At 56.7% G+C, this 14,092-nt stretch overlaps 1 protein-coding gene across 2 annotated transcripts in view; it reads right to left on the reverse strand.

The window, feature by feature from the left end:
* Window positions 1–210: 210 nt before the first annotated feature.
* LOC109500452 overlaps window positions 211–14,092 on the reverse strand; it is a 49,918-nt gene continuing 36,036 nt past the window's right edge. For both annotated transcript variants that reach the window (XM_023254796.2, XR_002742745.2), the window contains exon 4: window positions 211–1,079. In XM_023254796.2, the coding sequence (XP_023110564.2) occupies window positions 664–1,079 (416 nt within the window). In that variant the 3' untranslated portion in view covers window positions 211–663. The remainder of the gene's footprint in view (window positions 1,080–14,092) is intronic.

Below are 14,092 nucleotides of genomic sequence, written 5' to 3' on the forward strand. Positions count from 1 at the left end.
TTGCAGCAAAACAGCAGCCACAGATAACCCACGAACGAGCGGGCAAGCTGTGACCCAGGCAAACCTCAGTTATTATTTTTTTTTTCAACGTTTATTTATTTTTGGGACAGAGAGAGACAGAGCATGAACGGGGGAGGGGCAGAGAGAGAGGGAGACACAGAATCGGAAACAGGCTCCAGGCTCCGAGCCATCAGCCCAGAGCCTGACGCGGGGCTCGAACTCACGGACCGCAAGATCGTGACCTGGCTGAAGTCGGACGCTTAACCGACTGCGCCACCCAGGCACCCCAAGGCAAACCTCATTTAAAGAACAGGTAGCGAGCCAGATTTGGACTGCAGGCCGTGGCTTACCAACCTCAGGCTCAAAACGGACTTATTTCTCCCTCCTACTCCATGACTTTGCAGGTGGGCAGGGACATTCTGGTCCCTCCAGCCACTCGGGGGTCTGAGCCTATGGGGGGGCTCCAAATTCACTTCTGCTTCCATAATTACTTCAGCGGGGGATTCTAGAAAGTCACACACAGGCTATTCAACGCCCCAACCCAGGAACGACGTACTCACTCCCGCTCACGGGCCAGAACTAGCTGTCGGGTCCTGCCCCAAGACCAGGGGGCCAGGAAGGTCAGGTCTGCGCCCCACTGGAGCTGGTCACCCGTCAGCTGCACTAACCATTGCCTCCCCTGGTGCTTGTGAGGACGCGGGGAGAGGCAGCCCAGACCCGCCGGGGGCGGTGGGGGGCGGGGGGGTTGCTGATGCAGGAAATGAAAAGACAGGACAGACGGTCACACTGGAGCCACAGGGAGACGACAAGTACCTTCGCAGCGTCTGGGCACTGGCGCTCCGTGTCAGCCAGGCCGTGGCCGCACGTGACAAAGCCTCGTGCCGCGGACGTCAGAGGGAGACAGCAGCAGGCGCCCAGGTCTTTGGGGAGTGCATCTTCCAGTTCTCGCGTCCATTCCCACAGTTGGGGGTCTCCCGTCACACGTGGAATGAATTTTCCGAAGCTCCCCTCTGCCGTCCACGAGGCATACAGGTTGCTGCGGTCTCTGTCGAATAGGACATTGGCGTCGAGTTCTCCCTCTGCAATGAAATGTAGATTTTTTTCCATTTAGAGTCGGGCCCCTCGTTCCCAAATGCTGAATAGGGTGGCACTTTAAAAAGAATTCCAGATGGTTAAATTAGGAGACTGACAGTTAAGGGGGGGGCGGGGAGAGCAGCCCAAGATTACTCACAGATCCCGAAGCCTTTTAATTTGGCTATGAATGAAAAATGCGTTTCTATTTAAGTGGAACTTAAGTGCAACTTGTCATACTTGGTTCTGAAACCACTGTTGGGCATTTTATGGGCCCTGGCTGTGTCTAGAAAGGTTCTTCTGACAAATCCAAATTCTCCACCCCAAGATAAAGGTATCACAAGCTTCCTGGGAGTGAAGAGGAAACACGGCGGAGGGTAAGACTGGGCCCTGGATGGAGCCGGAGACAGATACTGATGGGGGGTCCCATTCAGGGGATGGAGTTCCCGGGTCTGTTCTTCATGTTGAAGAGATTCATGTTCTGAGCTTCATGTTGACACAAGGCCACATCTGAGGGAAACTATAACGCAAAACATCAAGGCCTGTGGCTCAGACGCAGAAATAAAAAAAGATGAAGCACAGATTCAGAGGAAACTTAGTATTTATTTAATGTTTTTCCTTATATAACAAGAAGGCTGGAGGTAGATGGTTTGGTGACACTGATCCAGCAGATTTAAGATCCGAGGGCTAAAAATCTCAGATGTTCTTGGCCATTCCTCATGAACCCAAAATAACTGCCGCAACCCCAGCCATCACATCTGCATTCCAGGCCAAAAACAAAAAAACAAAAAAAACACAGCAGCTGAATCTGTTCCTCGGTGGACAGGAGAGATCTTCACAGAGAACAAAATGGAGGGTGGCCAATATGATTGATTGATGAACGACTCCACTGTCCGAGGAGGAAATTGCATTTTCCCGTGGCAGGACTAGTGATCACAGCCTGTTGTTTCCCGTCTTTTCCTAGGGTGAGGTTTTATTGCGTTTACGCCCTACGGCAGGTATCATGTGCTCCCTGGAAGCAGTGACACAGACAGAGGCCGGGGCAGTGAAGGGCACGTCTGGAGGTCGTGAGACCCAGTTCTGGTGAGCAGGTCAAGGGCGTCATCAGGAACAGCGCTTTGTCGGCCGGTCTGCTGTGCTGCTCTCGCAGGCGGGCCCCTCACCCCAGGTACAGGGGATTAACATACGGCCTCGGGAGAGACGTTCTCTCGCCCCCGCGGGGTTCCCAGGTGGGAAGATGGGGGGCCGAGGCCAGAAAGGAGGTGGCGGGGGGACAGGGGCTGGCCGTTTAATGGGGACCAAGCTTCAGGCTCACAGGATGAAGCGATCAGGAGACGAGGCTCGACAGTGAGGGCATGTTCCTGTTAAGTGGGATGTGAACGTACCTGATTCTTTTCACAGAACTGAGTGGGGTCCTGTCGTGGACAGCTGGGAGGGTCCTGAGTCCAGAAGGAACGAGGGGGAAGGGGAGGAGGAGGCCTGCCATAGAGACGGCCGGCGGGAAGATGACGGGGCACCGAGGCCCCCGCTGCGGCTGCCTGGGCGGGCCCTCCCAGAGGCCAGCCCTGTGACACGAGGGATCGCGGGGCAGAGAGGGTCTCCGGCCGTGGGGGGCGGGGGGGGCCTTCCCGAGGCCAAATAACATAAGTACTGCCGAGTGTCCATCGGCTTCCGTGATCCGCTTTCGCCTGGCTGACCCCGTGAACCCAGACGAGAGGCCCCTGGCCGCCGTGGGTCCCGGAGGTGAAGCGTGGGGACCGGGCACCGACCACGACTCGACCTTGCGAGGCTGTCATGGACACGGGCTCCGTGGGCACGGACCCCACGGGGTAATGGCGGAGGCAGCCCCGGGGCCACCTCCTCATCCCCCGGACCGGTGCCCCTCGCGTCCCGAGACGCAACAGGGGTTCTGCCTTGCTCCCTGTGGTTGTGGCAAACTCGCCTGTCCCCTCCTGCTGGTACTGGGGAGCCCTGCCCTGCGGCTTGACCCCCACGGCCACCACGAGCACCTGCCACGAGGCTGACCCGCCACCGGGCAGGCCTGCCCGAGCCCCTCTGCAAGTGGTGGCCTGCCGAATACTCACAAGGACCCAGTAAGGGCTGGCCTGGTGTGAAAGTGGCACCCAGACAGGCTAAGTGCGGGATCGAGCCCCGAGGCGGGGTGGGGGTGGGGGGGCATCGCAGCCGGGGCGGGTGCCTGTGTCCCTCCACGCCAGGCGGCTGGAGCCCCCACCTGCAGAACCCCGCCAGGAGGACCACAGCGGAAGGCCCCCGCTCTCTGCCCCTGTCACTATCTGTCACTACCTGTGCAGACATGCTCGCCACCCTTCTGCTCTCTGACGACTGCCCTTTGCCTCGATGTCCTCATTCCTGCTGTCACCCTCTGAGTTCCCCACTCGTGGTCCACAGACCGGCAGCTCCAGACGTCACCTGGAGCTGGTGACAAATACAGGACGTGGGGCCCAGACGCACGGAGTCGGGATCTGTGTGTTAGCAGGACCCCCGGTGCCGCTGCATCGTCCCTGAGAACCGGCTTCCTCACCGCCTGTGTCTACGCCCTCCTGTCCCCACCACCCGGTGTGAGGAGAGGCTAAGCCGGCTCAGACCAAACAGAGCGGTGTGGGGATGCGAGCGGGTGCTTCCGTCCACAGTCCTGGGCCGGTAGCCTCACCGGGGAAGATCGGAGGTAGGTCACTCTACCAAGCGGACGTACCCGCCAAGGTCACCAGCTACACGACACGGCCGGGAACCACACGGGGCGTGCTTAGCGCCATGAGCCATGCGGTGCAAACCAGAGCGACAGGGGACAGCACCACCCACCCGTTAGACTGGCTACGATTCAGAAACTGACCACAGCAAGTGTTGGTGAGGGTGTAAGGGAAATGAATTCCCCTAACCTGCAGGGGCGGGGGTGGCGGGAGGGGGTGCACACTGACACAAGCACCGTGAGGGACCTCCACTCCCAGCTGCGCACCCAGGGTGAACACAGACCTATGTCTCTGCAAACATCTGCATCCGTGGGCGCCTGGGGGGTCGGTCAGTTAAGCGACGGAGTCTTGACTTCTGCTCAGGTCGTGATCTCACGGTTCGTGAGTTCGAGCCCCACGTCGTGCTCTGTGCTGACGGCTGGGAGCCCGCTTGGGGTTCTCTCTCTTCCTCTCTCTCTGCCCCTCCCTGGCTCGAGCATGCTGTCTCTCTCTCTCTCTCTCTCTCTCTCTCTCTCTCTCTCTCTCTCTCTCTCTCTCTCCTATCAAAATAAATACATAAACTCAAACAATAACCTGCACCCACATGTTCTTACCGTCTTCGCCTGTAACAGTCCAAAGCTAGAAACAGCCCAATGTCCACAGCAGGTGAGTAAACAAATCCGGCCTATGTGAACGGGGCAGGGTGCCCGGCAAGGACACAGAGTGGGCTAGAGATTCACACAGGGACGGGTGATTCCCGCAGACGGTGGTCTGTGTGAACGAGGCCCCCCGAAGAGGGGCACGCTACAACCTCCTTCAGAAAATACTCTCAGCCGTGCGAACCACGAGTGACGGAAGGCAGGGCAGGGGAGGGAGGCCCTGGGGAGCCGGTGGCACGAGACACACGGGCCCCAAATGCATCGAGTTGTGCACTCGCAGTCCACCCAGGCCGTGACGCTCGGTCACTCCCACCCCCACAGCGAACAAAAGCCGCCCAGCGCAAACACGCGGCACCCCAGTGCGCAACTCACGCGTTCCCTTTTCCCTCCCCCCGCGGCGGCTGACCGCAGGTGGCCGTGAAGCCCCCGCCAGCCTCCGTTCCTGGATGACGCTCGGGGAAGGTGTGGAGCCTCCGGGCGGGATGAGCACCCCGCGCAAGCCCTGCGGCCGCAAGCAGCTGAGATCTAGGGCCCACTTATCTCCACAGCGAACCCGGACCCCCCTGACCGGTGACGACGCCCAAACCCAGCATGCTGTCCGAAGTGTCACGGAGACAGGCTGCTGACCGTCCACAGTGCGCTCCGTGACACAGGGTGGAGCCCTGCGGTGTGAAGGTCCGTCCACGGCGTCCACGGAGCAGACACGGAGCCACCAAAGACCCCGTCGAGCCCATCACAACGTCCGTGGTGACGAGGAGAGCGGGAACGTTAGCAGGAGGTGGGGGTTCCCCGCGTGCCGCAGCCACTCCTGCCTGACACCGTCACGGCCACGGGGTCCTCTCCATTCTTAGAGTGGTCACAGACCCTCTGAGGTCACACGCCCACCCTTCGATGGCACCATCCTGCCTTCCAGATGCTTCAGACCAGACTTTCTCCACTAACACGGGGGTTCCCGGGAACAAGCATCAAGGTGGATGGTTCGAGAGAAGCGGGGCCGAGGCAGTGCTTCCGACGGACAGACGTCCCCGACAGGAGACCAGCCTGGGAAGAAGGGAAGCTTGGTTTGAAAGGGCATTTCAGGAAGGAACCGGATGCTGTCATCACTCAACAAGGGAGGCCAGAACGCGGGTCCAGGCCAGGGCCTAGCTCAGGAGGAGTCAGAGGGACCACTGGGCCACCGCCCCGTCCCCGAGCCCTCGGAGGCAGGAGCCTCAACGTCCCCTCCAGAGCAGGCAGCAGTCACCGTACACGGTGATGGGACGAGAAGGTGCTGTTGGCACAGAGCATCCCACCCGCAGCCCGTCAGCAGACCCCCAGCTCCTCCCGCAATCGGCCCTTGGGGCAGGCTGCGTATAGAACGTTTCTGTGCTCGAGTTTCGTCTGTAAACTTTAAAACATGGTCATTCTTGGGGCGCCTGGGTGGTTTCGTTGCGTTAAGTGACCGACTCCTGATTTGGGCTCAGGCCATGTTCTCGTGAGTTCATGAGTTCCAGCCCTGCATCGGGCTCTGCGCTGACAACAGGGTCTCCTTGGGATTCTACCCATAAATAAATAAACTAACTGTAAATGTTTTCTATTCTCAAGGTAGTTAGCACACAGGGTCGTCCTGGCTTCAAGAGCAGAATCGGTGACTCATCACTTCCATGTAACACCCAGTGCTCATCCCAACAGGTACCCTCCTCAGTGCCCATCACCTGACTAGCCCATCCCCCTTCCCAGCACCCCTTCAGTAACCCTCAGTTTGTTCTCCGTATTTATGAGTCTCTTCTGTTTTGTCCCCCTCCCTGTTTTTATTTTTGTTTCCCTTCCCTTATGTTCATCTTTTTTGTCTCTCAAAGTCCTCGTATGAGTGAAGTCGTATGATTTTTGTCTTTCTCTGACTAATTTCGCTTAGCATAATCCCCTCCAGTTCCATCCACATAGTTGCAAATGGCAAGATTTCATTCTTTTTGATTGCCGAGTAATACTCCATTGTATATACATACCACATCTTCTTTAGCCGTTCATCCATCGATGGGCATTTGGGCTCTTTTCGTACTTTGGCTATTGTGGAAAGTGCTGCTATAAACACTGGGGTGCACGTGTCCCTCTGAAAGAGCACACCTGTATCCCGTGGGTAAATGCCTAGTCGTGCAATTGCTGGGTCGTAGGGTACTTCTATTTTTAGTTTTTTGAGGAACCTCCATACTGTTTTCCAAAGTGGCTGCACCAGCTTGCATTCCCACCAACAATGCAAAAGGGATCCTCTTTCTCTGCATCCTCGCCAACATCTGCGGTTGACTGAGTTGTTAACGTTCGCCATTCTGACAGGGTCGTGAGGCGGTATCTCGTTGTGGTTTTGACTTGTATTTCCCTGATGATGAGTGAAGTTGAGCATTTTTTCATGGGTCGGTTGGCCATCTGGATGTCTTCCTTGGAGAAGTGTCTATTCATGTCTTTTGCCCATTTCTTCACTGGATTATTTGGTTTTTTTAGATGTTGAGTTTGATAAGTTCTTTATCGGTGTTGGATACTAACCCTTTATCCGATATGTCGTTTGCAAATATCTTTTCTCGTTCCATCGAAAAAAATAAAATTAAACATGATCATTCTTGCAAGCAAGCTTCATCTGTCCTTCACTGTGACAATGACGGCAAGGACGGCCCAGACATCCTCATGGCTGGGCGGCCGCAGACAGCTCACACATACACCTCGGCCCCACCCGTAGGACCGGAGCGTGCCTCGGCCTGCTCGGGGCCACGGCGGTTCTGGGCAGCAGCGATGTGCTGTGAGGAGGGCCGCAGCCCTGAGACGGGGGAGCCCTGCTGTGGGGGCTGTGGGAACAGGAGCCCTTAGGTAGGTCTCGTTCATACGGAGGAGGCGGCGGGTCCCACTGTGTTCAAGGTGACGAGCTGTTGGCGTCAGTTCCCCAGGGCTGTGCTGCCCTCGGTCCCTCCCGGGACATCCCACAGGTGAGTCGGCTCACACCTGCTGGAATTCACATCTTCCGCCAGGTCTCCCCAGGGCTCGGCCTCTGGGAGCCTCCGGCGGCTGGGCCGCGGAGGGAAGTCACAACACGCTCCCCTGCAGGCTCCCTGCACTTCTGCCCCCGACCCGGACACAGCAGGTGGACCGCAGCTGCTGCTGGCCGCTCACGGCCCGAGGACCGTGGCCCCGAGTCTCTGTCTGAGCTCAGGGTGAAGGAGCGTGAGGACACAGCACCCGCGTCCTCCCAGGAGGGAGGACAAGGCCGGGCCACGGGGCCACGGCGACCCCGTGCTGCCCGGGGCTTACCTCCGCACCCTGGGTCTGCGCTGCCCTATTTTAAGACAAAGCTCTAATGAGGCTTCACTCTGCCTCGGTCTCCAGACCGCACAATTCCCAGGCTCTCAGATAAGAGAGTCGGGAAAATGTTTGGACAATGAAAGCAGCGAGATCATTAAGGCGAACAAATTCTGCAGAAGAAGGCGGCCTTCCCTGGAGACGCACAATTCCTGCTGCGTCCCGACAGCCTGCCTTCCTTCGCCTAACGGCGGCAACCCCTTACCCAAAAACAAAGCAGGAGCAGGGGAAACTTGACTTCGAATCGATTCCAGATCTGGGTAGGGGAGGGGAGAGCGAGGGCAGAAAGCCCAAAGCCACTGGGGGCGCCTGGGTGGCTCAGCTGGGTAAGCGTCCCACTCTTGATTTCGGCTCAGGTCATGATCTCGGGGTTCGTGGGTTCGAGCACCGGGCTGGGCTCTGTGCTGACAGTGTGGAGCCTGCTTGGGATTCTCTCTCCTCTTTCTGCCCCTCCCCTGCTCACCGTCTCCCTCTCAAAATAAATACACTTAAAAAGAAAGAAACCCAACAGCCCTTAAAAAGCACAATAGAGGGGCGCCTGGGTGGCTCAGTCAGTTAAAGCATCCGACTTCAGCTCACGTCATGATCTCACGGTCCGTGAGTTCGAGCCCCGCATCGGGCTCTGTGCTGACAGTTCAGAGCCTGGAGCCTGCTTCAGATTCTGTGCGTCCGTCTCTCTCTCTACCCTCCTCCGCTCATGCTCTCTCTCTCTCTGTCTCAAAAATAAATAAACATTAAAAAAAAAAGCACAACAGACAGAGAATACAGTCACAGTGTGCCAATACCATAAGGACAGTCCTGCGACTGGATTCTGTGTGCACACAGACAACAGCTCAGACACAACGTCAACAACCAAGAACAGCTGATTCCTTATATGGTTGGAGCATGGCTTAACTTTTTTCAGTCTGGTTTCCATCAACGTTGCTCGCACCACAAACAGTTTCTAAAATGCCACTAAGGTGCCTTGGTGACAAGGGGACGCCAATTATGAATTCCTGCACCTCCGGAACGAGGCTGAGCCAGGGGCGCCGAGCCCCAGCCTGCGGAACGGAGCCTTGCACTCGATTTGTTTATTTTGCCTGGGAAAAAAGGAAGGTTGGATTTAAAGAGACATGACATTTTTAAGTGAGTGTCACATACCTATGTTTTATTCCAAGGGCACAGCCCGTTTATACAGGATTTGCTCACGTGGCCTCTGAGCTGCACGTACTCACTGCTGGGCGGCTTTCAGACGCTGACCGACAGCCTCGATGTCCCTAGTGTCACCATCATCACTGCCCTGGGCTGACCTGTGCCTCTGCAGGGCCCTCCCACACACCCCACTCTGCTACCCAGACAGCCACGCAACAGTGACTGTCACCGGTGCCCCAGCAAAGCGGGCTTGACCGCTGCTCCCCAGGCCCAGTGCCCTGTGTCCCGAGGGGAGGGGCCGGGAGTCCTCACCACTCCCCCGTGTGTAGACCAGTCCCAGTCAGTCCTGGCGCTCCGTGCTCTTACCGACGAATGCGTGGGGACCCCGGGGTGACGTCCCGTACACAGGGTCCTCCCCCACCCTCCAGTTGACCAACCCCGAGGGCCCATGACTCTGAGAAAGAAGGCACAGGGGTTTCCCTCTCTGGATGTTGGTGCACATGTGACGTCTGGAGCTCCGAGCTGGAGGGAGGAGAGCGGAGCCCGCAGGGTTTCGGGAAGAATATGTGTGCCCCTGGATTAGGAGCACGGAAGTCCTCATCACGCGGCCTTGTTGCCCACGCCAGCTCGAATTCCGTCTGCGTTGGGCCCTGCTTGGTGTCTAGATCTCATCTCTGGCCTCCCTCTGGGCAGGGCAGAGGAACCCAGGTGACAGTGAAAGGCGGGCAAGACACGGCCCTAGAGACGCTCCTACCCCGTTATCCCCAGCCGTCCGCACGACCATCCTGCCCACTCACACGCACGCTCCCAGCACCTCAAGTTCCAACGGCAAGAGACGTGAGACAGGCTGTCTCGCAACACTGACGAGGAAGCGAGATTCTCGGAGGAAAAGGAACTTGCCAAGTAGTATTTGGACGGGCAGAAGCCCATCAGCTGGTATCCAGCCAGAAATCCAAATTCTCGGCAAACTTCTCCCCCGGAGTCACCTCCCACCACTGCCCCAAGCAGAATCGGTCATCCTTGTTCATTGCCACCCTTACACGCTGTGCCCACCTTTACTGCAAACAGTCCCTATGACGTGGCACGGACACTGGTCCCCACTAGAATGCACCCTTTTCTGCTGACGTGTAACTGACACATGACGCCATGTTAGTATCGGGCGTACAACCTAACCATCCGGTATCTTGTATATACTGTGAAACGATCACCACGGTGTTTGGTCAACACCCATCACCATACGTAGCCACAGAACTTGTTCCCTGCGATGAGAACTTTTTTAAGATCCACTCTCTCCGCAACTTTCAAACACGCAATATAGCATTGTTAACTACGGTCACCATGCTGTATGCTACGTCCCGGGACTTAGTTATCTTATAACTACAAGCTTGTACCTTCTGACCACCTTCACCCATTTCGCCCGTGCCCGCCCCCTGCCTCTGGCCACCACCAGTCTGTTCTCCGTATCTGTGAGCTTGTATCTACGGTTTGTTTGTTTGTTTGCTTGTTTTAAATTCCACATTTAGGGTCGGCTTTAGCTCAAGCGGTTACTTCGCATGTGGTTCCTAAATTCCACATCGATTCCACTCGTATTTGGGTTTGGTTTTTTTGTTTTTGTGTGGCGTTGTTGTTAGATTCCACCCATGAGTGAGACCATATGGCATCTGTGTCACATCGTCTTCATCCGTTCAGCTGTCAGTGGGTGTTCAGGTTCTTTCCATGTCTTGTGTATCGTAAATAATGCTTCTGTGAACATTGGGGGGGGGGGCAGATATCTTTTTGAGTTACTATTTTTGCCTTCTTCAGATAAGTACACAACAGGGCAGTTGCTGGGTCGTTGGGTAGTCCTATTTCACTTTCTGAGGAGGAGCCTCCACACTGTCTTCCAGAGCGGCTGCAGCAGTGTGCATGCCCAGCAACAGTGCAAGAGGGTTCCCTTCTCTCCACATTCTTGCCAACACGTGTTTCTTGTGTTTTTGATTCTAGCCGTTCTGACAAATGGGAGGTGGTAACTCTTTGTAGTTCTGACGTGTATTTCTCTGATGATGAGTGGTGTTGGGCGTCTTCTCACGTGTCGGTTGGCCTCTGGATGTCTGCTTTGGAGAAGTGTCTGTTCCAGGCCTCCGTCCATTTTTTAGTTGGATTGTTTGCGGTTTCGTTTTGCTATCAAGTTGTACGAGCTCTTTATGTATTTTGGAGACTAACCCCTTATCAGATACGTGATTTGCAAATATCTTCTCTCATTCCATAAACTGCCTTTTCGTTTTGTTGATGCAGAAGCTGCTTGGTTTGAGGTGGTCCCACTCAGTTATCTTTACTTTTGTTGTCAAATCAGGTCAAATCCTCACCAAGACCAATGTCAAGGAGCTCTGCCACTGATGTTCTCTCCTGAGAGTTTTATGGCTTCAGGTCTCACATTCAAGTCTTTGATCCATTTTTACTTTATTTTTGTGTAGGGTACATGTATGGTGTTTTCTTTCCTTGTGGCATCCTTGTCTGGTTTGGGGATAAAGACAAAGCTGGCCTGGGAAATTACTTTGGAAGAGTTTTCTCTCCTCTTCTATTTTTTGGAAGAGTCTGAGAAGAGTTGGTATTTATTTTTGGGACAGAGAGAGACAGAGCATGAACGGGCGAGGGGCAGAGAGAGAGGGAGACACAGAATCGGAAACAGGCTCCAGGCTCCGAGCCATCAGCCCAGAGCCCGACGCGGGGCTCGAACTCACGGACCGCGAGATCGTGACCTGGCTGAAGTCGGACGCTTAACCGACTGCGCCACCCAGGCGCCCCAGAGAAGAGTTGGTATTAACTCTTCTGGAGGTAGAGGGGAAAGTCCAAGAGGTCTGGAGCACGAGAAGGATTTGTGGCATCGCTGCAGCCTTTATAGACAAAGGGGCCACAAGTCGGGGGACAGGGGAAGCTTCTAGAAGCTGAGAACTCCAGCGAACAGTCAGCAGGCAAGCAGGACCTCAGTCATACAACCATTCAGGACTGAATTCTGCCAGCCACCCCAAGAGCCTGGGAGTGGACTTGCGTCCAGAACCTCCAGGTCAGAGCGCAGGCCGCAGGCACCGAGATTTCCGCCAGACGAGCGGCTGACCTTGCCTGGGCTTCAAACTATGAGCCCGTCAGATGACGAACGGGGAGGAAGCGTTGCTTCAAGCTGCTAAGTTCGTGCTGATTTGTTACCCAGCCAGGGAAGGCGAAGGCAGGGGGCTCGTGGCCAGATTTCGGGGCTGGAGGCGGACAGGGAGGGGGTTTGCTCAGCAAATGATCAGAGCAAACCGATTTCAATTCTGATGTCAACCTACTCGGAAACAACTGGCTTCCAGGCAGTTAGCAGAAGGGACTTGGGGACATTTGATCCTGGGGGGACAGGAATCCAACCTCAGCTGGCGTGGCTATCAGGTATATGCGCTGTCGTGAGGCCAAGTTCAGAGTAAAGTAAATGTGTTGTTGAGCAGGGACACCCGCGAGGAGCCACCAACATGGCAGGGACAGATAGCTCCTGTTCCTTCTGGATCTTAACCTTCCGGCCGCAGGAGGAGGAAAAGGACCAGACCACACAGTCAGTGAGGAGAACGAGGAACTCGACCCCCGCCCCACCCCACCCCACCCCACCCCGCAGACCGTGCAGTCTAGTAACCTCTGAACAGCTGCGATACCCATGCTGTTCTAATTCACACGTCAAGGCGCCGCGGACTGGCACGGCCAGCGGCTCGGGCCATGGGCACCGACGTCCATCCGGGGCCACAGCCCGCCCCAGGCACCTCCGGTCCTGCAGCCCCCCGTCTGCGGTCAGAGCTGACCAGCAAAGGAGGCCACCTTTCCGTCTCCTCTCGCTCACTTCTTGGGGAAGGTGAGAACACAGCACGACCCTGGCATGAAGTGAGAAGGTTGAGGACGGAGACTTCCGTCCGTTGGGGACACCGGAGAAACCTCAGACACGCAGGGTGAAAGTCCGCGGAGAAGCAGAGAGGAACCAAGTGGCTGGTGGCCACGGGGACCCCCGCCTGTGCCGCTGTGTCTAGTGTTCCACTCACATGACGGGCCCACCCGGGCAACCGGAAGGCTCTCCTGGGCTCTTCTCAGGGCCCGGACAATGGCCTTCTGACTCGGGGAGGTGGCTGGTGTCTGGGTTCTTCCGGAAAGCCTGTTACTGTGACGAGCAGACTCAAAAGCAGCTCTTGCAAAGAGCCGTCCAAATTCCATCTCCCCCCAAAGACTCATTTCCGGGGTGCGCTCGACTGCAGACCCGTCCATGGGCTCCAGCAGCCTGCGCCCTCTTCCTGGCTTCTCTGGGCTCTGCCCAATGACTCCTGAGGGCGGCGGCCCCGGGGTGAGCCCAGCGCGCACTCGAGGAGAGGAAGTCAGCAGGGAACGCTCACCTTGTGACGCACAGATCGTGACCCCTCGCTGGAAGTGCACACTTTGAGGGATGAGAATCTCACCCCTGGCCACGTACTGGTCCCTAATTAGCTCACAGGTAATTAGAGCAATTACAGGGGCCGCACCCCGTAAAGCCCATGTGCCTGGGTTTTCTTTCCCTTGGAGACGTGCACCCAAGTGGCGAACGTCCCTTTCGGCGAAGCCCACGCGTCCCCATCCGTTAACACCGCAGCGGTTCCGGTTGTAGAAATGTCGTGGCCACACGCGTTCCTGTCTGCAGCCTTCTCCGTACTCACTGCCAGCAGGGCCTTGGCTCCACTCCTGGCTCCGTGATGAGGAAGGACAGTCTGACTCAGAGACATGGAGACACTCCTCCATGGCGTCAGCCGAGGGCCGGGGGTGGGCTGATTCGCAGTCTGTGATAAAGTTCTCAAAGCTGTGAGCATACTTCTATGTTCCGACTCAGGACTCTCACCGCGGGGACGTTTTTAGACAAAGGAAATCATCCCAAATAGTGGAACAGCGTCACGCACGGTCTCAGCCTGGGCCGTGCGGAAAGCCGAGCTGAAATTACAAACATTTATGTGCTGACACTTGGTGATCGAGGAAGACGGCGTGGGGAAACGGAGGAATGAGGCAGAGAGGAAAGGGCCGCCACGGCCTGTGGGGGTCTTTGCCGAGCTGGCCACTGCCCGGTATGAAGGAAGACTGACTGCTGGACCTCACGAGACCGCCTCCCACAAAGCCGTCCGGCGACCGAGAGTCTGGACCTCCGCCTGCGGGGAGGAAGTGTGCAGGAGGTGGCCAGGGGCTGCGGCCCCCGCTGGCTGGGGGGGGTCT

Source organism: Felis catus, chromosome B3 (assembly GCF_018350175.1).
Source record: "Felis catus isolate Fca126 chromosome B3, F.catus_Fca126_mat1.0, whole genome shotgun sequence".
Classification (NCBI taxonomy): Eukaryota; Metazoa; Chordata; class Mammalia; order Carnivora; family Felidae; genus Felis; species Felis catus.